Source organism: Cyprinus carpio, chromosome A21 (assembly GCF_018340385.1).
Source record: "Cyprinus carpio isolate SPL01 chromosome A21, ASM1834038v1, whole genome shotgun sequence".
In the NCBI taxonomy this organism is placed as follows: Eukaryota; Metazoa; Chordata; class Actinopteri; order Cypriniformes; family Cyprinidae; genus Cyprinus; species Cyprinus carpio.
In genome coordinates, this window is record NC_056592.1 from 1,904,646 (window position 1) to 1,928,973 (window position 24,328).

The 24,328-nt window shown below is 35.4% G+C and overlaps 1 protein-coding gene across 4 annotated transcripts in view; it reads right to left on the reverse strand.

Annotated features, from left to right (window-relative positions):
• The window catches only part of LOC109056492 (ceramide transfer protein), a 33,167-nt gene extending 12,879 nt beyond the window's left edge, over positions 1–20,288 (reverse strand). Inside the window, exons 1-4 of one of the 4 annotated variants that reach the window (XM_042778533.1) lie at positions 19,689–20,288; positions 18,707–18,841; positions 5,961–6,077; positions 50–157 (exon numbers count right to left, since the gene is read on the reverse strand). In XM_042778533.1, coding sequence (XP_042634467.1) covers positions 50–157; positions 5,961–6,077; positions 18,707–18,841; positions 19,689–19,832 — 504 coding nt within the window. In that variant the 5' untranslated portion in view covers positions 19,833–20,288. The remainder of the gene's footprint in view (positions 1–49; positions 158–5,960; positions 6,078–18,706; positions 18,842–19,688) is intronic. The other 3 variants (XM_042778532.1, XM_042778535.1, XM_042778534.1) reach the window with 3 other exon arrangements.
• Between the last annotated feature and the right edge of the window lie 4,040 nt (positions 20,289–24,328).

Consider the following 24,328-nt stretch of genomic DNA (forward strand, 5'->3'; position numbering starts at 1 on the left):
ATACTGTCACCATATTTGAGCAATACTGGACATTTAATTTGGTTTTCACCTTAAAGGAGGAGGTGGAGGTGGCGGAGTATCCACTCGTGGCTGATGTGAGGGACAGCATGGAGCCGTGTCTCCTCAAACTGGATTCAGAGCCATAACCAGACTCAGCCTAAACCCAGAGAGAGAGAGAGAGAGAGAGAGAGAGAGAGAGAGAGAGAGAGAGAGAGAGAGAGAGAGAGAGAGAGAGAGAGAGAGAGAGAGAGGGGTTAATGTGATAATCAAATCTCTTCCACGTTAATAGTTAATAAATAAATAGTAATTGTAATAATAATAATAATAATAATAATAATTATAGTTTTTATTCTAACCTGCAGGTAGTTTACATGTATATTTATGCATTCAATACATATTCAATACATATATATATATGCACACAAAAAAAATGTTAAATTTTATTTTTTTTATTATAAAAAACCAAAAACATTTAAAAAAGTTTATAGATATTTTATATGAATATATTTTATAGATATTTAATGTGGACTCTATATGTCTCACAGCAGAGTATTTATTTGTTTGGTTAATGTGAATCCAGTCCAGTTTGCAATTGGTATGAAAGCAATCTGGCACAATATGGAGAATTTGATGACAACAAGCTGGACTAGTGACCTAAAAACAAAGCAGTGAATGTCTTTGCATTGCTGCTTTTCATTGCAGAAGTTGTTCACTGTTCAAAAGTTTGGTCAGAAAGAAATTACTATCAAAAGTGACTAAAGACATTTATAATGTTGCGAACCATTTTATCTCACATAAAATAAAAAGAATTGTGAAAAACAAAATGTTTCCAACATTGATGATAATCAGAAATGTTTCTTGAGCAGCAAATAAGCATTAATTGTAATTGTAAATTGTAAATAATTTCACAATATTACTCTTTTTACTGTATTTTTGATCAAATAAATGCAGCCTTTGCCAAGCAGAAGACTTATTTTAAAAAAATATTAAAAATCTTACTGACAACAAACTTTTCAAAGGAGCTGTATATTCAGTTCATATTCACACTAATATTTACAATTCAAACACAAACATGACAGAAGCAACATAAACTGATGTTTGTGTGTGTGTGTGTGTGTGAGAGAGACAACAAAACTATAAAACCACACACACACACACACACACACACACACACACACACACACACACACACACACACACACAGTCCAGAGAGTCACTTTACATGAACTCAGAGCTCTCCTGTGACTCATTTCATAAGTAACAGCCTCTGAAAATAGTTTCTGAGTTTATTTGGCAGCATAAACACACACAATGTCCGTCTCCCCATGAGGCTTCTGTGCAGAGCATGACGGCACAAGCCCAGGTTACAGTATCTTTCCTCCAGATGAACAAATTTGACATTATTACCACATTAATAAATTCAGCCAATCCAGTCAATCTGAAAAGGGGAATGAAATACGATCTGAAAATCAACTACTTCTCCTGACGTTCTGCATACTGAAACAAATCCAGTGAATCTGAGTGAACACAAAGCCCAGAGAGAAATAGGAACACACACGTATACCTACACAAACAAACTTTTCCTGTAGATTAAAACTGCCTGTAAACACACACGACTTTACAGTCAAAACAATCTATTAATGTTAAATATATGTACACCTGTCAGAGCAGATAAAGAGTCAAAACAACTGAATGGGAAAAGAAAAATCAGTATCTCAGTTTATCTATCACAAGATTTTACCCCAAAATACAGAAGAATTCATCTAGCTATGTTCAATATGGGATACTAGTATACAATTTTAGTAGTATATACTCTTTTTCAAACCCAGTATGTAAAACAATTAGTGACAAAACCAAGCATTTTTGGCATTGGCAGAAATGATTTTGGTGAAACATCTATAAAAAGGTTTGCTAAATATATGCACTGCATTACATATTCATTTTTTTTTTTTTTTTAGCCAGTGTTGTCTTCATTATTTAATGTATTTTTGAATGAATCTGTCATGAAAACTTTCATTTAGAATTAGAAACCATATGTAGTATGCAATGACAAGCACTTCACACTAAGCTACGCTACGTTGTTGTCACATGACATTACATATATTGCATGGTATTCTGCATATTTTTAATATCCATCTCTATTATTATTTTATTATATCTATTTCACGATCTCTATTATTATTTTTAATCAAACTGTGTGAAATTGTCATTTGCAGGCCAATGAAATATTGAATATTAAAGCGGACATCACACTGGAAATTCAATGGTAAACATGCTGCATTGTGGGTATGTAGTATGTAGTATGAAGTATGCTATACTGAACATACACACGGCCTTCAGTGAGGAATTAAACCTTTTCCAGCACTAGATGGCAACGGTGAGTTCATGTACATTTGAGTGGACAGAATTTGAGGTAACTATCAGATAGAACCAGAGAATTAGCATTCAGTGTCTCAAACTAGTGTTGGGCGATATGGTCATTTTTCAAATCGTCAGAGATCGACGATACACGATATTATCGTGCATGGGTGGAGCAAGAGAGAGACTCTCTGTACTTGTCATAGCATAACTATTTGGTGTTTTAAACTGCGCAGGTGCACGAGAGAGAGCCTATGGAATCACCAATAATCGAAAAAATATACTTTCAAACATACTGATAAACTAACGTTAAATATAAAAACACTATATTTAAAACAGCTAGTTTATATATAGTCGGATGCAACTGTAATACCGCGCGTCCTGTGACTAATTTGCTGCATCTGTGCACGGAAGTTATCAGTCTAAATGTTCTGCAAAATCAGTCAACGAAAATCAATAGTAGTTTTCATTTAAAGACCAACAGTTTAACACTAAATATTGGACATAAACGAACACGTTAAATATAAAGTATTCAAAACAGGTAAGTTCATATATTTGGAGTAAAGTTCAATTGAATGGATGCATCAGTCATACAGCGCTCCGGACCGCGCGGCCCATGTTTTTTGCTTTTTAAAAAATTGGTACTTAAAATAAATGATAACTGGGGAAAAAAAAAAAAAAAAAAAAACTTATTTAGGCTAATTGAGAACCACACACACACAAAAATTAAAACATTAACTAAAAATAAAATAAAAACGTAACAAAGATAGAACTTGATTCAAAATATTAATACAAATATAATAGCATCTCAAATGCTAAATTAACACTGAATTTTAATTCGTTTTTATTTTTAATGTTTTCATTTTAATGAAAATTTTAGTAATATAGTTTTTTAATGTTTTAATTAATCTTTTTTCTTTTTCATTTCAGTTTTAATTATTTTACCACTTTAGCTAAAAATAAAAAAATTCATTTATATATATATATATTTTTTTTTTTTTTATATATATCTATATTTTTTTTGTTTGTTTGTTTTTTCAGTTTGAGCCATTTTAGTACTTCAACTTAAACCAGGCCCTGACCTTCATTTTGGAAAATGGGGGAAATTCCCCTTTTAGGTGGCTCTTATGGGGGAATTTTTGTAATTTGTGGGGGGAGTTAGGGTTTTTTTTTTTGTTGTTGACAAATTTTTAACTCAAATGTTTCATCACCGAGTGTATTTGTGTTTTACAATGTATAATGCTTAAAAAGAACTTTGATTTCAAACTCTGAAATGAATTTAAAAAAAAAAAAAAAAAAAAAAAAAGTAAACAGTCAGCATTAAAATTAGAATAAATAAATGACGAGCAATGGCACAAACAAATACAATAACAAGATACAAATAAAATGAACTGAGCTTTAAGTTTTTCAGGTAGGTATAATATTCAGGTGCAGAAATACTACAGAAACAGAATAATCCATTTAACTTCAAAACAACACTAGTTAGTATTCAATGTATGAATAAACATTAATGACAGACAGCATCAAGTTTATTTAGGTTGCTGTCTCTATAAGTCCTGTTAAACTAAAGGAAATTGACAAATATTGTCTTGAAAACTACTTGAAATGTTTTATACATATTTTATTTCTAGTGACAGCAATGTTTTTCAAAGGTTTTAGTCTTAATTAAGATAATAACCCTAGTGAGGAGCGAGTGAGTGCTGATGTTTTGAAGCCATGGACACAAGAGATTATATGAAATGAAATCAAGCACTTCTTTTAGATACACAAGCGCACGTCTTAATTCCAGTAGCTTTGCTGTGAGTGTGTGGTGTTGACAGTGAGAGTGAAAGGCTTAACACAATACAGCTCTGATTAGATGGACAGATTACACACAATCTTCAACAACAGGCTGACCAACACCACCCATTCGGGTCCAAATAACTGAAGCCACAGACTTGTTATTAAAGCTGCAAACAGACTATGTTATGCTATGCATTATTTCTGCAGTCAGATTCCCACACCACATGATTTTTAAAGATAATTTGATATCGAAACATCCACCTGTCATGTCATGTAATAGGTATGAATTAAAAACATTCATAGCTGAAGCTGATCTTAGCTTGAGCAGTGATTCAGACTGAGAGGCCTGTTCCAAGAAGAGCCGTGTGTGTGTGTGTGTGTGTGTGTGTGTGTGTTTGAGTCACTATCAGAGATGGGTCATCCTCGAGGCAAGAGAAGGATGAATGAGCAGGGAAATGTGTGTGAATGTGTGAATGTGTGTGTGTGTGTGTGTGTGTGTGTGTGTGTGTGTAAGAGCGAAACCCCCTCTTCCTCCCATCATCGGCAGAAATCAGAAGCATGTGTGTCAGGGTGTGTCCATATGTGCAAACTCAGCAGACAGACGCTGAAAGACCAACACACAAACACACATGGGCTGGAGTACATAGCTTAAATTAAAAAAAGTTTTTTTTGACAATTTTCTATGAAAGGTTTATATATATATATATATATATATCAGCATGATAATACTATTATATTTAAAAATAAATATTACATAAAAATACAGCTATTTTATAGTACACTTAAAAATACAGTGCTAATATGAACTTTTTTTATAATTAATTTTACATTTTAAAACCTAAAATCAGCAAGCTTTTCTTTTGGTGTGTATCCGGCAATTACGTATATGCGCTGCCTAGTTGCGCACTGCTGAGTGAAGCGCATCAGTGATTGAAATGCCAGTTTTGCATGTTGCTCTGAAACCGGCAGCGCATAGCTGAGATTCATGCTTTCGGTTTGAGTGGAAATCTTAAACAGTATTACAGTTAGTAGATCTAAAACAGTGACTCTGCATTAACAGCTGTCAACAATGTTGGTACACAATTGAGCGCTCTGAACATATTTACACCTAGCATATATACATACACATCATGACGCCTTTCTCATCGCTTCCCCTCCTTCGATTGTTTTCCTTCTTCTTGAGTTTCATTTCCACCACAGCAGTTTTCTGTCCTCACCCACCCACTGCACTGTCTGTACCTGCCCACATCCTTTCTCTCTACAGTATTTTACTACAGCAATGCGAGTGGTGCGCAGTTATTATTGAACTGCTGTGCACGTGTGTTTGTACATGTTAACTGCTGTATGAGGTTTCATGCATGACCACCAGTCATTGTTTTTATTTGCGTTAACATAGGATTGTGCGTTTGTGACCTGAACTGACTTCCTGTGTGTGTGTGTGTGTGTGTGTGTGTGTGTGTGTGTGTGTGTGTGTGTGTAAATCACTTCAGTGCTCTGCTGCTCAGATGATGTAAATAGACTGAATCACATTCATAATCTCACACACAGTCAGTCTTCTCATCTCAACGTATTATTTCATTTTGTGACTCTGCAAGCAGCCTGTGGATGGGTAACTAACCGACTCTTGAGTTTACTATTTTAGTAACAAGACAGCGATGTCTGACTGTTATGTCCCGTTTCAGATTAATCTGATTAATCTAATGTCACAAAAACAACAACAAGAACAAGTTGTGGTTTCAGTCAGAATCCAGACTTAGTACTGATAGTCGATAGTCTGGCTGCATGAGAGAAGAGCATGCTGGGTAAAGACAGACACTCACCCTGTGTTGCTCGATGGAATCGATCCACTGGTTGCGGTGTTCTGGGTCCTGAGCGCGTAGATACCACACGCTATCATTGACGCTGATGTCCATCCGGCACTCATCAAACTCATGAGGCTACAGAGACAGAGAGAGAACACTGATTAGATTGATCTGATCGTGTACATTGTATATACATTTTACATTTCTAAACAAGGTGCTTAGGGTGAGAGAGGGATCCAAGAATCCAATCTGTTGTTGGTTAATCAGGACTATTCAATACTAGACAGAAAAACCACAACCAAAAGAAAAGAGAGAGAGCCTTGATCCACAGATCCAGCTGGGATATGTGATATATTTCTCTCTGAAAAAAAAAGAAAAAACACTAACAGCAGCCATGTCGGAGTGTGTGTTTGTATTATTGCCAAATGTTGATCTCTGCAGACCTCACACTACTCTATGAAGACCAGATGAGGAGTCAAACACTCCTCTGCTTCAGTCTGATATACTGCACTCCTATAAGCCAGTGTTTCTTCTCTTTTGCCTCCCTCTATCTGTGAACACCAAGTATGTCCTATTTATAATGTCGGTATTTTTTTTTTTAAATTTAGTTATTAAATTTACTTATTGTATTGATTTATTTTTCAAAAAATATCATTCAGCTATATATATATATATATATATATATATATATATATATATATATATATATATATATATATATATATATATATATATATATATATATATATATATATATACACATACACAGTACAGGTCAAAAGTTTGGAAACATTACTATTTTTAATGTTTTTGAAAGAAGTCTCTTCTGCTCATCAAGCCTGCATTTATTTGATCAAAAATACAGAAAAAACAGTACTATTGTGAAATATTATTACAACTTAAAATAATAGTTTTCTATTCGAATATACTTTAAAAAAATAATTTATTCCTGTGATGCAAAGCTGAATTTTCAGCATCATTACTCCAGCCTTCAGTGTCACATGTAACATCCAGTCTATCACATGATCATTTAGAAATCATTCTAATATTCTGATTTATTATGAGTGTTGGAAACAGTTCTGCTGTCTAATATATTTGATGAATAAAAGGTTAAAAAGAACTGCATTTATTCAAAATAAGAAAAAAAAAATTCTAATAATATATATTCTAATAATATATTTTCTTTACTATCACTTTTTATCAATTTAACACATCCTTGCTGAATAAAAGTATTGATTTTATTTAAAAAAAAAGAAAGAAAAAAAATTACTGACACCAAATTACTGACCAGTAGTGTATATTGTTATTACAAAATATTTATATTTTAAAAACATAGCTTCTTCTTTTTTTTTTTTTTACTTTTTATTCATCAAAATATCCTAAAAAAGTATCACATGTTCTGAAAAAATATTAAGCAGCAGAACTGTTTCCAACTTTGATAATGAATCATCATATTAGAATGATTTCTAAAGGATCATGTGATAATGATCCTAAAAATTCAGCTTTGCATCACAGAAATAAATGATAATTTAAAGTATAATAAATTTAAAAACAATTATTTTAAAGTGTAATAATATATCACAATATTACTTTTTATCCTGTATTTTTGATCAAATAAATGCAGTCTTGATGAGCAGAAGAAACTTCTTTCAAAAACATTAAAAATAGTAATGTTTCCAAACTTTTGGTCTGTACTATATATATATATATATATATATATATATATATATATATATATATATATATATATATATATATATATATATATATATATATATAAAAAAATATATATATATATAAATATGTTTAATCATTAATATTATATTTATTTTTATTAATATAATTAATATATTTATTATTTATTCAATAAGTGATTAATTTTCATTATTTCATTTTATAACTTTTTAAACCATTTACTAATTATTTTAATTTCTCATTTAAAAAGGAATTACCTTAAGTTCATGGAGTGATTCATTTGAACAATTCAGAGAACTGATTCAGATCATTAACTCATGAGATAAGAGTGAATCCTACACAACCACTTTAGGGAAGTCACAATTTACTTTTGTTGGTACCTGCAACCACAGAAGGCAAGGCTATAAAAAAAGAAACGAAAAGAGTCTATATATTGTTTTCACTCACAGGAAATGACACAAACCTTTCGTGAGTAATACTCTGAGTCCTTTCAAAGACACACATCAGACTACATCAATAGAGAAAGAGCATTAGAAAAAACCCAAATGATATGACAGACACCTGGTCCTGTGGGTAAAGCGGGGGACACTCATTCAAAGCCTGACACGAATCACAATATGAAAAGGCATGATGGGACGACACATGAGGACTGAAAGGGCTTAAATGAGACCGGAGACAAAGCTGCATGTGTTTAAAGGAAGGAGAATAATCACTCACATCTGAGCGAGGATGATTACCACTTATCACACCACAAAACACAACCACAAAAACAAACAAACACAGAGTGCCAGAGGCCTCAAACAGTTTTTACATAAAAACAGCATCTTCCCACTACAAACCCAGAGCTCAATGAGAAAACTAAGCGACTTGTTCACAGCGTGAGACTCTTCACAACCCAACAACGTTATGCTCTCTTATAAGAAGCACTTGCGGAGAAGGCAATCCCAGAATGCACTGCAAAGAGTTCAGTCGGTTTAGATCTGTTGTGCATTTACAATGACAGTGTTTGAAAAACGACTTGGAAATGTCCGTTTAGATTTAGGAGTGCTTATTTTTGTGCATGGAACCCAGAATGGACTGACGCGGGAACATTCTACTGCCTGTATGGGAAAAGTGTTGAGCAGGATTCTGGGAATGGAAAATCGAGACATGGTGGGCAATGCAGCGCCGAGAGGGTCACAGCGAGTACCGAGAAAAAAACACTAAAATAAACACAAGGGTCGTCACTAAGGGACTGACTTAACCTGCAAGACACCATGTGTACACAAACACACACAGCACCTTATTTAATACTTTTTTGTTATTTGTTGTTTATGTATTTTCCTTGTTAGTACTTGTTTTGTGTATAATGCTTTGACAATTTTGTATTTAAATACAAACATGGCAATTGAAAATTAAAAAAAACTGAACTGAGAGACAGAAAGAGCAAGTACAAACACTCATTTTAATTTCCCAGCATGCACATGCACACAAACACATACAGGCCTACGTGTGCAAAGTCACAACGGCACAAGGAGACAGACAATGAGGGAGCCTGTGAAATGTACAGCACTGTGTCAACAACTAAATGAAATGCCACATATACAGCATCCCAATAATAGGACAATAATCAACACATTGTGTGCGGCAACATAAGAATTATGCATTAAAACACTGTACAAATACACACATCTGAATGGCTTTTGTACAGCTACATCAATAATTTATCTTAAAGAAATTAGACAGATGCATCCAAAGTAAATACTACATCTCAAAAATCTGATTATTAATTACAATTATGCAAGTCAGAGACATCTATGGTTTGTAATCCTTTTTATATATCTGCATAATCAACTAACTTCAATTATTCAAGCTTATAGAAATGCAAGTGCATTTATGTACAGTCAGTCATTTGATGCTAAAGTTTAATTTGTTGCACAAAAAATGGACTAAAAAGCTCTCTGTTGCCTAATTAAATGTGCTTTATAGGCCGTTGACACAAGTTTTACAACATCTTTTAAATTATTCAATGTGCTACAGAGCAAAAGTGAAAACATCACAATGTACCTGATGTTCACTGAATAATAGTCCGTCAACGGTTCTCAGGAGTTTTAATATTTTAATATCTTGATGATTTGTTTCTTACAAACATGTAGCTTTTCATTTCAGAAGATGTTAACTGATGGACTGGAGTGCTGTGGATTACTTGTGGATTATTGTGATGTTTTTATCAGCTGTTTGGACTCTCATTCTGACGGCACCCATTCACTGCAGAGCATCCATTGCTGAGACACTAATGCAATGCTACATTCTCAAAATCTGATGACGAAACAAGCACATCTACATTTTAGATGGCCTGAGGGTAAAAAATTTTTAATTTACATTTTTTGGATGAACTATTATTTTAACTAAAAAGACAATTAAATTGTTAAAATCACAATAATCTGTATGCCAATTACTTAAAAAAAAAGCATGTTCATAGTCTCCACAACCTGACATTTTGAGATCTACATTTAAAGAACAAACATCCCAACAGAGTTGTGGCATGGCAAAACAAAAACGACCATGAGGATAACATGTCCAGGGTGTGAAATAACTAAGCACAATGTGCCGAAGTCCACACTTGAATGTGATTAACCAGCAAATAATGATATCAGAAGCTGGTTAGAGGTGGATGTTAATGCTCACAGATAATGGGTAAATTGCTGTTTACTGAGAAATTCAGTCTCAGATCTATGTTTTGGGAAATCAGAAACACAGGAAGGTGGGACTTCAGCTTGAACAAAGGAAACACAAGCCACACTGACCCACAGATTAGGACACGGGATGCAAAGGAAGACCGCATGTCATATGACTAACTAACCCGCTGTTACTGACAGGTTAAAGTGCATCTATATGTGACTTAAATGTTTAAATTAGAACAAATCTAGAAGGAAGGAAGTAGAAGACAGGAGAGATGAGCAGAGGGACTTTCAGACTCGACCCCAGGGTCACCAAACAGGAATTCATCAGCTGGAGGGCACAAGGGAGCAAACTTCCCGTTTCAGACAACAGGACAGTTGTACACAGCCTCTTTTTTCACTTGTTCCACCCTTTTAAAAATATCACAGATCGTTCACTCCCACATCCCTGTCTCTCCACGCTGCTCGCACCTCCTCCTCATTTCAGCATCGGTTTTCTTTACAGGACATTTCAGGGTTCACTGACTGTTTGATCTGTAATGGAGCCCGTTTGACACTTTCACACACAGATTCACTCAAACACATTTTAACAAAAGCCCTCTGAAAGCCCGAGGCGCTCAATGGCTCCAGCAGATTTGGGCTGATCGAACTTTCCAGCAGCTCTGCAGTGACTGCCTCAAGATTTAAAGGGACGAAGCACAACAAAGCGTCTCCAGTCGATCTTCACAATTACAATAATTCTGTTCACCATCCATACTAATCTAATCTGTTTATGTGATGTTATTAGATACAGGTGACACAAACATGTAAATGTTCTAAAAATTCATTACATGTAATGCTAAAAATGTTATATCGTTGATACAATGCCATTATGGAAAAGTTTATGTTGGGGAAACCTGTTGTTGTCAAATAGATCATATTACTGAACATAGGAGTGCAATTAAAAGAGGTTAATGCAACCAATTCAGCACCGAAACATTTTAAATGCAATTATCCTAGGTCCTCTTTTTTGTTTATTGGCATTTAACCATGGATTGTATAAAACCATGTACGTAGTGTCAATGACGTCACCCGGAGGTTTCTGAAGAGCATTTTTTAACCCTAAAGTGGGCGGAGCCGGCCGTTGCCACCTCTCTAGCTGGCAGTCAATGAATTGCAGTTCAAGTCAAATATACATATATTTGTACATATTGGTTGATTGCCATTTTGAATCTTGTTTTTGTTTGTATTTCCAGGAGTTTAGCTCTGATGAAGGCCTGTGTGCCGAAACATGTTTGCAAAATAAAAAAAGATTTCTTCCAGCTTCAAGATTCTTTCATTTCTCTACTCCACAAGTGCTGCTGGTAGGGATGCTCGAATCTATTGGCCGATAATCACATTTTATGACTCGATCGGTACTCACTACATTTGGCCGATCTCACAAACCAATCGCAATTTGATGACGTCAATGTGTGACGACGTACATGATGCATGGGGACATAAATTATTTGATGCCACAGTCATGTAATCGCCGGTGTGGAAATGCTATGACTTTTTGAGAAACAATAAAAAATTTGCTATGTGCACACAAAATCGTCTGCCTCATGAAAAAAACATTATTTAAAAAAAAAAAGTTAATATTTGCTTCATTTATGATTTCTTTTATCCACCCCGTGACCCACCCGCAAATAATCACAATGCATTTTTTTATTACCCAACTTGTGGATATAGGAAAAGCACAATTTGTTTTTTGCTTTTTTAGTTTTTTGTAAATGCCAAGCCCGCTCTTTTCCATACAATAAAAGTAAGGCTATACAACAACTTTGAGAGATGATTAATTTCTAATAATTCAAAGATGGTGTGAAATATTTGTGCTAAACGGAAATCCAAAAATAATGATCGTTTCAAAACAGTTTTTCAAAAATTGACTCCTGAGAGTTTGACAAAAAAAACAAAAAACAGCACTGGTCAAGTCAAGGAGAGGAGGACAGCACGCACCATCTGTTTCAGACATTGAGAACTGCTTGTGTCATCTGTGCAAATGCAAGAAAGTGCACTAGTTTATGGTTAGTTAGTGTTTTGAGCCCAAGCAGGTCATGGTACAGTCATGATTTCAGATAACAACTCGAGCCCACAGTTTACCATGTGACAAAAGGTGAGAGCATGCACACAATGGCTGCGAGAATGAGAACAAGCCACTTGATAGCACTCCTCTGAAGTTTAGCAAAGCACACTAATCGAAAATGCGAATGCAAACACACTCTGCACATAAAGTCATTGACATTTTAAAATGCACTTGACTCCCTTTCTCTACTTTGGCAGCTGTAACTACAAACACAGTTGCCTTTATCAAAAATTCAGCAGCCCAATACAAGTGTGTGTGTGTGTGTGTGTGTGTGTGTGTGTGTGTGTGTGTGTGTGTGTGTGTGTGTGTGTGTGTGTGTGTGTGTGTGTGTGTGTACATACGTGGTGAAATGGGCATTGCTGTTAAGTGATATTTATAAACTTTAAGAATTAGCCTACTTTATAAAAGCAGTCAGGTGTGCAACAAAGTACAGATTTAGCACATCTTAGAGACTGTGCATGCATGGATAGTTTTTTCGAAATGATTCAACATTCTGAAACACAGTTTTGAAGACATCAAAACACTTTTTGCGGTTTCATTTCTGAATTTTGGTTTGCACTGAAACCTTGACCTCAGTTTGATGAAAAAGTAATGCACGCCTTTCCTGCAGCAATGGTCTGCGGTGACAAAAAGTGCCAAAGCTGCCATTTTATTTCAAAAGAGAGCAGCTTCATTTAATGTCTGAAAGGCTTTTACACACCGTTTATTGAACCCTGGTGACTGCTGCCTACATAAAAGATGCGCCGCAATAAAAACAAACTCTGCTCTTCATTTCTCTCTCTCAGTGTAGCTGTAAACGGTTGCAAGCTGATGACAACTGACTCCTTTTCTGTTACAGAGTAAGCATGCACTTGCTGTTTTATCACAAAACTAACTACTGTTCTCATTTGGTGAGACATCTGTGTGTAAATGATTTACAATAAAAAGGTGGCATGTAAATATCGGGAAGATGATAGAATAATTTTCCCGTTTTGATGTGCCAGAACAGTTCAGCACACGAGCGTAAGGCTACATGTGGATCAAGTCAATTGTGTTTACAGAAGACTGATGGGCCGGTAACTCATCTGGTAGCAGTTTTGATCAGGTTTTCTTGTGGTTTAGGTTTGGATAGATGAAACCGGTTCTGGACTGAGAGCAACCTGAGCGATATTCAGCCCAAACCAACATGAATAGTCTAAAAAAAACAAAAAAAAACAGGAGAATACAGACAAGACCTGAGGGTTTGGACACCAAAGAAAGCACACACATCCTCAACAGGAAGACCTCAATTTGATCCATTTTATCTCTAATGAAACCAGCAAAAAGAAACAAAAACTGTGAGTTCAAAACAATAGAGTAACTTGATACAAACTGTTTCCACATTCAAATTGCCTTTACAGTTTCTGCTTTTCCTCCCGTTTCACTTCATCTTTATTTCTCTTTTACTTCTCTCCACTCATCCAACAACTTCAAGGGCTCAAAATTAAGGTGTTTTCTGCTTTGCTCGATCAATATTGTCACTGACCCCACTACAAAAAAAAAAAATTAATATCGAATTGTGTTTCAACAAAAGCACAAGAACATGAACAACAAATGGTAAGAATGCTGCACTTTCCTCTACTGCATTTATCTGTAAACTCAACTCTATTAAGAACTTTGCCTGTCCTGACATGAGCCAAAGGTTGCAATTTAGATCCCACGGTGGCATTTACAATAAACCGCCCTGCACCAGAACAACCTGTACCTGCATACCTGTCCTTCCCCATATGCCCGATACACCGAGAGAGCTACACTTTGCTCTTGTCAGATCAAGACATAGTCCAGGTCCAGTGTAGCTCAAAGAGAAATTGCATGTTTACGGGCCAAGCTTCGGGAGAGCTTAGCAAGAGAGCATAAGGGAGAGAGAAAATCCAGCTCACGTGAGCGTAAACTCGGGAGACCAAAGCACATAGTTCTAGTTCAATGCACTGTAAGTGCTGAAAGCTGTGTGATGTGGTCGCTGTATTGATGGTTTTTTTTTTTTTCTTGGGCTAAATACAGCTGTTGATAACAGATTCAAACCAAAACACTATGAATTGAAACACAGAAAATAACCTAAACTACCTGCGAACACAACTGTAGGATAATGTCCAGGGCATGACTTTGAGTGGTTTTTAGCATGTTGCAATATTGTTGCTTACTTGCCAAAGTCAAACTATCTGTAGGGTCTTTCTGTGTCAACTCAACTACAGGTCCTTGGCTAAAAAGGATATTACAATATCTTTAATACTTCCTATATTACAGGCATACAAACCTTTGGCGGGAAAACTCAAGTACTGCTTTTTCCCATTTTTGAACTGTCACTATTGGCATATAATGCAACAAAGACTACTAAGTCAACATATTTTACAAATAGACCTACCAATCTCTGTGTAAAACTAAAATAATGATGCTGCTATTTTCTAAAAACATTTTTACCCCCCTGTAGTTTGGCTCCAAATCTCAGGTGAAAATTGTCATTTTGACATTTGGCTTTCTTCAGAAAAAAACAGATTAACAACATCAAAAATTGAAGCCGGTGAAGACTCTGAAATTTGGTGGATTTAACATGGAACGTCCTTGTAGCATAAACTGTGCAGGACACGTTGCAAGCTAAATTTAACAAATTAGCAGATGGTTAGGACAAAAATGCCCCCAAATTCAAGATTTGGATGCAAAAAATAAATAAATAAATCCTACACAGCTAAATCTATTTTGGCTGTCGTGATTAATGTGAAACGTGAAAATGAATGAAAAGTGTTGGTTCCAGCATTGCATTTAGATCTGCTCAGGTTGCATCAGATTTTTACATGTTTTTGTAGTGTTGAGCATTATAACAAATCGTATTCTGAATCTGTTAATTTAAGTATTTGACCTAAAAGACAACATAGATACATTTAAATGAAATGTTAAAATGGTTGTAAAAATGTTGTCCCTTCATGGTTTTAAGTTAATTTCTGGTTACAAGTTTGTTTTAATCACTAACAGAAAGTATGAGCAATAGGAAAAGTATTGCTTGAGTTTTCATGTGAAATCAGGCAATGGTAAAACAGCACACTGGATTCGTTAAGTGTTGCTGTCAGACCAATTAAATCAGACTGAGTGTCTGTGAAATTGTTTTTGTCATCACACTGATTGATCTCTTAACAATCCGTCTCCATCTCCTGATGTCTGACGTTCACAAATCTAATCAAGTCCAATTCAACAGCACGAGTGTCTCACAAAAAGCACAATTAACACTATTTTCAGCTTGTGCGCTCATCTGAACGCTGAACCAGCGAGAGTTTTAAAGGCACACAATGAGGCATTCTGGGTTTTAATCAGGTCTTCACGTGGACGGTGTAATCCTGTTGTGCCTGCAAGGGTTAAGCCAGTCTGATTTTAGGGTGGTCCCATTTGTGTGTGGTTTAAGTATGTGTGAGTCATGTGAGTACAGCGTAATCGCAGGCAAGAAGAGCAGTGTGACACAATAACCTGTTTTTTTTGTGAGGATTTATGAGGACAGATAGCTGCTGTGTGTGCGCTGAATCAATCTGAATAAAGCTGCTTTGTATTCCAGAACGGCATCCAGAGAGAAAGATTTGCTAAGAGAGAGAAATAGGTTCAGATGCACTATAAACACAAAAAAGGGTGTCTGTTTTTGCCCTCTTTTTGAGATTACACAGAAAATGTGTAATGAGGAACTGGAACATAATACATGGATGAAATCCAATGGATAGAGTGGGTCTAACCATGACAGATGCAAGTAACACATGTGATTCAATGCAAAGAGTTACAAACTGTCAACTGAAAACTCGTGAAAAACTAGGAATATTCCTTGCATTAATCCAAAAAAAAAAAAAATTATATATATACATATATATATATATATATATATATATATATATAAAATCACAATATTGAAAAATATATATATAAATCACAATATTGAAAAGCTTTGAATTGATACAGAGATGCTGAAAGGCTTATATATGCACACAGTGACCAGCAGTGTTTAACAAGGGAAAAAAAACAACGAAATACTCCAAAAATAAATTTAATGCCAAACAGGCTGTGAAAAAGGCCAGTAGAGAATATTTATAGCCTATAAATTCTGTCAATTCACTCACCGTTGGCTGATGTTAAAGTTAATTTTGGACCCTAAATGTCACATTTCTGCCACACGCTTGCATTTAATACCAAAGTTAATATTTACGATTAACCATAATGGTTGAAGTTCAACAAATACATAGCTGGAAAACAGTCACTCTCAAGTCTTGAAACAAAGGAGGCATTTTTCTCTCGCTCAGCCAAAATGCAAAGCATCGAATTAGAATGTCGAACACACGGCAGCGACCTGCAGCTTTAAACATGAACTACCTGAACGCAGGCTGAGTACACGGTCGCAAACCTATGAAACTCGACCGCCATGCCTGACTAATTCAGACTTCACTTCCTGTATGTATGCCATTTACTATGCTTTATTATGGCTAAGACATATCAGAAAACACTAGTATGTTCCTTTCCCTGTATCTTCAGAAAGAGTTTTGGTTTAATCATTGAAGGACTAACTGTAAGAGGGTCACCATAAGGACTCGTACCTCTCCAGTGGTCTCCATAACAACACAACCTTCGCCCTGTTTCCTCATTTTCAGTGGTGATGCAAGATAATGTGGGCAGAGCTTGTGCACTGCTGCAGCACATGTCGAAATCTGTGTGTGGTCATGAGTTAATCTTCAGCGCAATGCAGGGAATTCTCATTTCATTCTGTTTGTCTGAGCTAAATCAGATCATAAGCAATCAAGCCGAAATCTGAGCATAATGCAAACAAGTGTCGCCTGAGCACCTATATTCAGCAATATTGGAATTTACTCAGTTTGAGTCCAACATGACACGTTTAAAGGCAAAGTTCACAGTGGCTTGTAGCTTCCGCAGGTGTGTGTTAGTGTGATTTCAGCATGAATGGGGGAAAATAGGCCACAGTCTTTCTGTGCCTGGCCGGCTGCCTGTGGCAAAGGATTGTGTCTGTCCTCCATCAATCTCTTTTCTCCTCTCCTCTGGCCTAGAAAGAGCTCTCAGCACATCTACTGCCTCAGCAATAATCATTTCAGATGAAGCACAACCATCATACCAAATCTAATTTCTAGAGATGCAGCGATGCAAACCCAGTTAACAAAAATGTGTTCTAAAAATGTTTTGCTGACGTTCTGGTCAAACGTTATTTCTGAATTCAATTCAAAATGTCCAGTTAAAAAAAAAGATAATAGAAAAAAAATTAATGGAATGTTTCATTTTATCACTTTGCAAACATTATGGGAATGTTATCTTTGAATGTTCTCAGCACCATAAGTTTCAAAGTTAAAAAGAAATTGACAAACATCCAACTAAAATGTTTCAGAAAAACAATGAACAATGTAGAAATAATGTTTTTTTTTTTTTTTGAGAATGTTGTTAAAAACCCGATAACCTTACAGTAGAATAAATATTGTATTAACGTTAGAAGAATGTTTGTTTATAACTAATTTCTAGATATGCAGCAATACAGACTTGGCTAACTAAAACATACTTTAAGAACACAATATTTATGTTCCCATTAAGTTATTAAAATGTTATTTCTGAATGTTCAAAAATGAATTACTTTTGGTTAAATAACTCTTGGTTATTTGAATATTAGAGAAAAGATTTAGGGAGCAATTTGTTTTAACATTTTGCAAACATTACGTGAATGTTACTTTTGCGTGTTCTCTGAAACGGTTTTCTTTAACATTTCGTAGAACATGCAAAGGTAACATTCGTGCAATGTTTGCAAAATTTAAAAAAACAAATTGTTCCCTAAATGTTTTATACAAAACAATGAACAATGTATAAATAATGTTTTTTTGTGCTAAGGTTTTGAGAATGTTAGCACGACAATAGCACGAACATATTATTAACGTTATCGGACGAATGTTTGTTCATAACTTTGAGACGACCTTTAACATCCAATAAACAACATGATGGCCCAAAACAATCAGTGACGTTTCAATAATGCATCAATTTCACTGAATTAAAACACGGTTATTAATATGAAATCACATACCTCGTGTCTAATCAGGTATTAAAACATTACAATGCACAATATGCCAAAAAATATGCGTAAATGCTAAGTAATCCTGACGATGGCATACTAAAAAAGCATCATGTATCCCATGCATTTCCTTTCAACTACAGTTCTGCAGCTCTCAACATGACAATCTCCAATCTGAACCATTTCAAGCATTCATTTACAATGTACACCATCAATCTGATTTTGGCTCTGCTCTGGAAGGATCCTTCCCCGGGATACTCACTGTGATCACCGCCTTGCTGAGGCACAGGGAGCCGCGACAGCCGTATTCGCGCTCGTCCTGGGATTTGTAGTAACTCAAGGTGTTGTTCTTCAGAACGACCCAGCGGTCCTGCCATCCGTGAATGTAGTTAGTCCACTGTAGAGAAACACAATAAGCAAACAAAAGCTGTATCTAAGAGTGTGCACACAGATGGCTAATAACAATAAACAATTGATGCACAATTCAATATGACATTTGATAATATTATTTAATACATAAATAGATATCCTTCAGATGGGCGAGGGTTTAGGTCAATGCATGTATAATAATACACTAATCTCTTATGGAATATGCTCCTCTCATCACAAAAACAGATGATCAGCTGTCTGAGTCATGAGGAGAGGTTTTCTCCTCTAATCCCATCAGGAAGAAAAACAAATGAACTCTAGTAACCCCGACTAACTCCAGCTTCAGCACAGAACCTGCTGCCCTCCTCTCGTATTATATACGCATGAAGAAAGATAATCATGCATCACATTAACCATAAAACATCAAAAAACAGTCTTGGTTTTAACATAACCTTGATGGGGCTCACTGTCTAAAGAGCAGCATATGGTCAACATGTACTGGAAATCATACCGTAATGCGAACAAATAATGATATATTATTTAAACTGCCAAGTATTTGTAGGATTTGTTGCACTGCGTTTGATTTGTGCTTAATTTAATTAAGGAAACCCATGGGTGCGGGCAGTAATGAGGAATAGATCATAAGTTAAACATTTGGCATATTACGGTAATATGGTAAAAATGGTTTACTTGTCATTAAAATAATATCACTATGCAAAACATCATAACTAAAATTGGCAAAATTAGGCATCTTCTAGACAGGCTTCGTCATTCATCCAACTGCCCGCCGTTTGTTTACATCGGATCAGGTGGAAACACGCACATAAACGCACGCTTTCCCGGGTCGAGAGGGATAATTCGGGGTCTTAACCCACCTTACTCAGCACCCCGCCGAATTCCGCCACCCCTCCGTGCGGCCCGGGTCCCGGTTCGACGTCCAGATCCTCGTCGGAACCGGAGGAGTTCCAGCTCTGGCTGTCCGGCAGGAGTCTGCCGTTAGAAAGCGGGCTGGAATTCATAACGAATCCCAACGAACGCACGAACGCTCAACTGAGGGGAAAAACACAAAAACAGAAAAAAAGCGGGAGTAATATCAGCGGCGAATGTCCGTTAGAAGGCCGCGCATCGAGTACGGCGTTGTTTATCCAGAAAATCCCGAAATTAAGCGATAAATGTGAAAGTAAACCGTCCGTGAGGTAATTCCGCGAGCGTCTGAAGCTGCGAGGCTGAGAGAGAGACACCCGCCCCCTCGCGCTCTCTCTCTCTCTCTCTAAAAAACGCCCTCTAAATCAACATCAGCTGCCGGAAGAGATTCTCCTCACTCACAACAATAAAAATACGCGAATGACTCGAGAAAAAAAGCTGATAAAATTAATTCCGCACTTGTATTTTTTCCCTCGATTTTTGAAGACTGCTTACGCTAACGTCATTTTCGCCAGTGGAGGCTCGTGCTCGCCGCCGCTCTCCTCTAGCGTAAGTGCAGGGTTGCCAGGTTTTCACAACAAAACCCTCCCAATTGCTCTTCAAAACTAGGCCAATCGTGTTTCGGTGGGGGCGGGGTTGGTTTGGTAATGTTCCCCTGGTGAAATTCGCACTACAGGGGCTAAATATCACGTTATTAGGGTCGCTTCAAGCCGCGGATGTGAAAAACAACAGTGTTAAAGTAGCCCAAATTTCGCGGACATGGCAACACTGCTTTCCAGCTCAAGGGGCGCTGGCTAGCGTATGACGTCACCGAAGCCCCACCCTTCCTTATATGGAAACTTTTGCCCCGCCTTTCTTTAGAAAAGATTGACGTTTGAGAGAGTTTTAGAAAAAAAAAACGACTTAAAATTTATATTGATAACATTCATAACATCCATTATTATCGATGACATTCTAAAAAGAATTCATGTGAAAATTAATTATTTATTTTATTTTATTCTATTCCTATTCTATCTATAGCACACCTGTACATTTTTTGTTGTTTATTTATATTTATGCATGTGTATTTTATTCACATCTTATTTTTATTATCTGTGTGTTGTTGTTGTCTCTGTGTTCTGGAAGCTTGTGACACTAAAACAAATTCCTTGTCTGTGCAAACATACTTTGCAATAAAGATCTTTCTGACTTCTGTCTTCTTTCTATCACTATGAGGTTATATTGTGTGTACCTTTTGTTTTTAACAAATACTGATTGGTAGTTCTGGGTAACCATGGTAACGGTTGACAGAAATATTTACATTTAGTCATTTAGCAGACACTTATATCAACAGCGACTCACAAATGAGGACAATAGATGCAATAAAAAGCCAACAAAAGGGCAATAATTATAAGTGCTATGACAAGTCTTGCTTAGCCTAACACAGCACACGTAGCAAGGTTTTTTTAATATATATAATAATTAAAAAGAAAAACAAGTAGATAGAATAGAAAAAGAATAGAGAATGCAAGTGTTAGAGGCTCTTTTTTCACAAAGTAAACAAGTAAGAACAGAAAAAGAATAGAGAGTGTAAGTGTTAGAGGATCAATTTTTTTTTTTCTCAGAATCTAGAATAGAGAGTTCCAGGGTCAAATTAAGAAAACATGAAAACATCATGTGAATGCAGCCTATTTCCAGCTAACTGTGGCTTCAGACTATATGCTTTACATTTACACTCAGGAAAATGTGAGTAGGCCTATATGATGTTGTGGTTTGTTTCCAGGCCTTTGCTAGGGAGCTTCTAGGTGTCATTATGTTTGTGTATGCGGTGTGTTTTGTATAAGTGTGTTGTGTTTGGTTTCTAGGAGGTTTACTCAAATCGGTAACTCTGAAATGAGCAATAATGAAAGTGATGCTTCACTTATTAGTACAAAGATCTTATTGTGGTTTGTTAAATGACCTTTTCCTTTCAGCCTTTTGATTTTTGGCATTGTTTTATACCTTATTTCTATGAGGATGGATGCAGGCTTATTTGTCAAATTCACACAGATTAAGGAAAAAAGCATTACGTAAGGATCCTTTAGTGCCGATTCATAGGTAACTTCTAAACAGACATACAGTAAAAGTCTGACCGTTTCCTCTTCCTGTTGACCTCTGGTGGAGAGCGTGTACATATGAACATCATCACACATGACCATGAGCTCCAAATTGGTGGCACAACACAACTGTAAAAAACTAAAACCTGCAATTATCAAAACATGCTTATGAATTATGTTATTCGCTTCAAAAATATAAATATTAATACACATATATGAAAAAACAGCAGGTTATAATGTATAAATATATACAATATTATATATATATATATATATATATATATATATATATATATGACATGTAAATGTTAATAAATATAAATCTATTAAAATTTAAATATTTATAATTTTTTTATATATAGTTGTGACCAGTAATGTAAAATTATGTGTTAAACTGCATAGAAGCATGTTTAAAATCATTTAGATCACCTTAGCAAACATATAGAAAGATTGTTGATATTATATAATCGTGATGTAATATTAACATTATGATATTAAACCATTCACTAATTTTACGATTTTTAAGCCATTGACATATTTTCATAGTTGTGAGAGATGACGTTGATTAAAAGACTGCTTATACTCACGCTTTTGCCCAATAATGCATGCACAGATTCTAGTGTGCATCTTAGAAATGCCAGGTGAATGTCTTTATTTGCATTCACATTGTGATCAGTGCTCAGTATCTTTCATTCATAGCAGTTGTGCCATTACCTGTGCATCACTCCCCTGTGACTGAAGCTCAGATATTCAGGTCACTTTACTCCACTGAGCTCTGCTAACTAGAGAGAGAAGACTCTGTCTATGATATAATGCCATAGACCACAATACCACCTTATTAGTTTTGCCATTAAGGTTATGCATGCATATCAAAAGCAAAGCATTAGTGTCCCACCGTAAATGTTCCAGACACTTTCCATTGGTTTCCACACATTTCGACTCACAGGTCTGGGTGATCTGTCTTCATCTGAATCAAAAAAAAAAGAGCTTTATTAGTCTAAGTGGGCAGTTCTTCACCAGAATGAACTGCTGTTTTGTGAGAACCTTTCATCCCTTCATTATTTAGACAGACTGTAAAAGTACCATTAATTTAGTGTTCATCTCTTTCTGTCTTTCTCTCTGTGTTTCTTCACCTCTCACACAGTGAAAACACAAGATGCACTTTCCATCTTGCTGTCTGTCTGTCCGTCTGTCTTACTGATTGAAGGACACATGTGAACATGAGTCACTCACTGTTGACAATGAAGGGAACATGATCTTATTAGTCATGATTATAGCAACGGTTCTTCCAGTACAGGCACACACACAATGTCCTAACCTCTGCGACTTCACTTCCTGACTTTGTGATTAAAATTTCAATAGCTGTTAATGTTCACTGAACTCATTTAAATACATAAAGAAAAAAAATAAACAAAACACACAAAATATAGAAAACAAATAAATAACAACAGAAAGACACATGTACTTGAGAAATGAAATGATTTAAGATATTAGGTCTTGTCTTCTGAAAAATGTATCAAAATCAAATGAGTTTTTGCTTAAAACAAGAAGAAAAAAACGGGGCGAGAAAAATAATCTCGTTTTCTTTTTGAATTTTAAAGTGTATTTTTGGCAGATATTTATTTTATTTTAAGCAAAAAAAAACAAACACTTAATGTTGATGCATTTTTCAGGAAACTCAATTAAAAAAAATTTAGATTCATTAATATTTTTGAAAGAAGTGTCTTCAGCTCAAAGTAAAACAGTACAAATTGTGAAATATTATTACAGTTTAAAATAACTCTTTTTCTATGTGAATTTAAAATTTAAAATGTTATTTATTGCTGTGATGCAAAGCTGAATTCTCAGCATCAGTTCTGCAGTCTTCAGTGTCACATGATCTTTCAGAAATCATTCTAATCTTTTGATTATTATCAGTGGTGAAAACTGCCTTTGCTGCTTAATATTTGGTGGAAACCATGACATACCGTGAAAAAAAAAACACATTTGGATAAAAAGAAACAAGAAATTAATACCTTAATTCAGCAAGGATGCATTAAATTAATGAAAAGTTGGAATGAAGCCATTTATAATATTACAAAAATTAATAAATGCTTCTCTCTATCCATCAAACAATCCTGAAACAATCTTAAATCAGATACATTTATTTGAGATTCAGAATTATTTCAGATATTAAGTTTTATTTTTCTGGAAACCATGATACATTTAATGCAATCTGATTTAAAGATTGTTTTAATATTTTTGACTGGAAAACAAGACAAAAATACTAAGTAAGAAAATCTTTTTGTAGCTGTGTGAAATACAGAGTTAAAAAATTGCCTCCTTTCAATTCGTGAGCTTCAATTTGACTCAAACTGTCCAAAACACACTATCTTCAAAGATGGCGTGACATGACTTGTAAAATCATCCTATTTATTTTGTAAATACATAGTGCATGTTATATGTTATGAACGATTTGTCCGTGAAGGTTTTAGCTATGAATCAGATTTTCCTGATGTTTGAAGTTCTTGGACTCA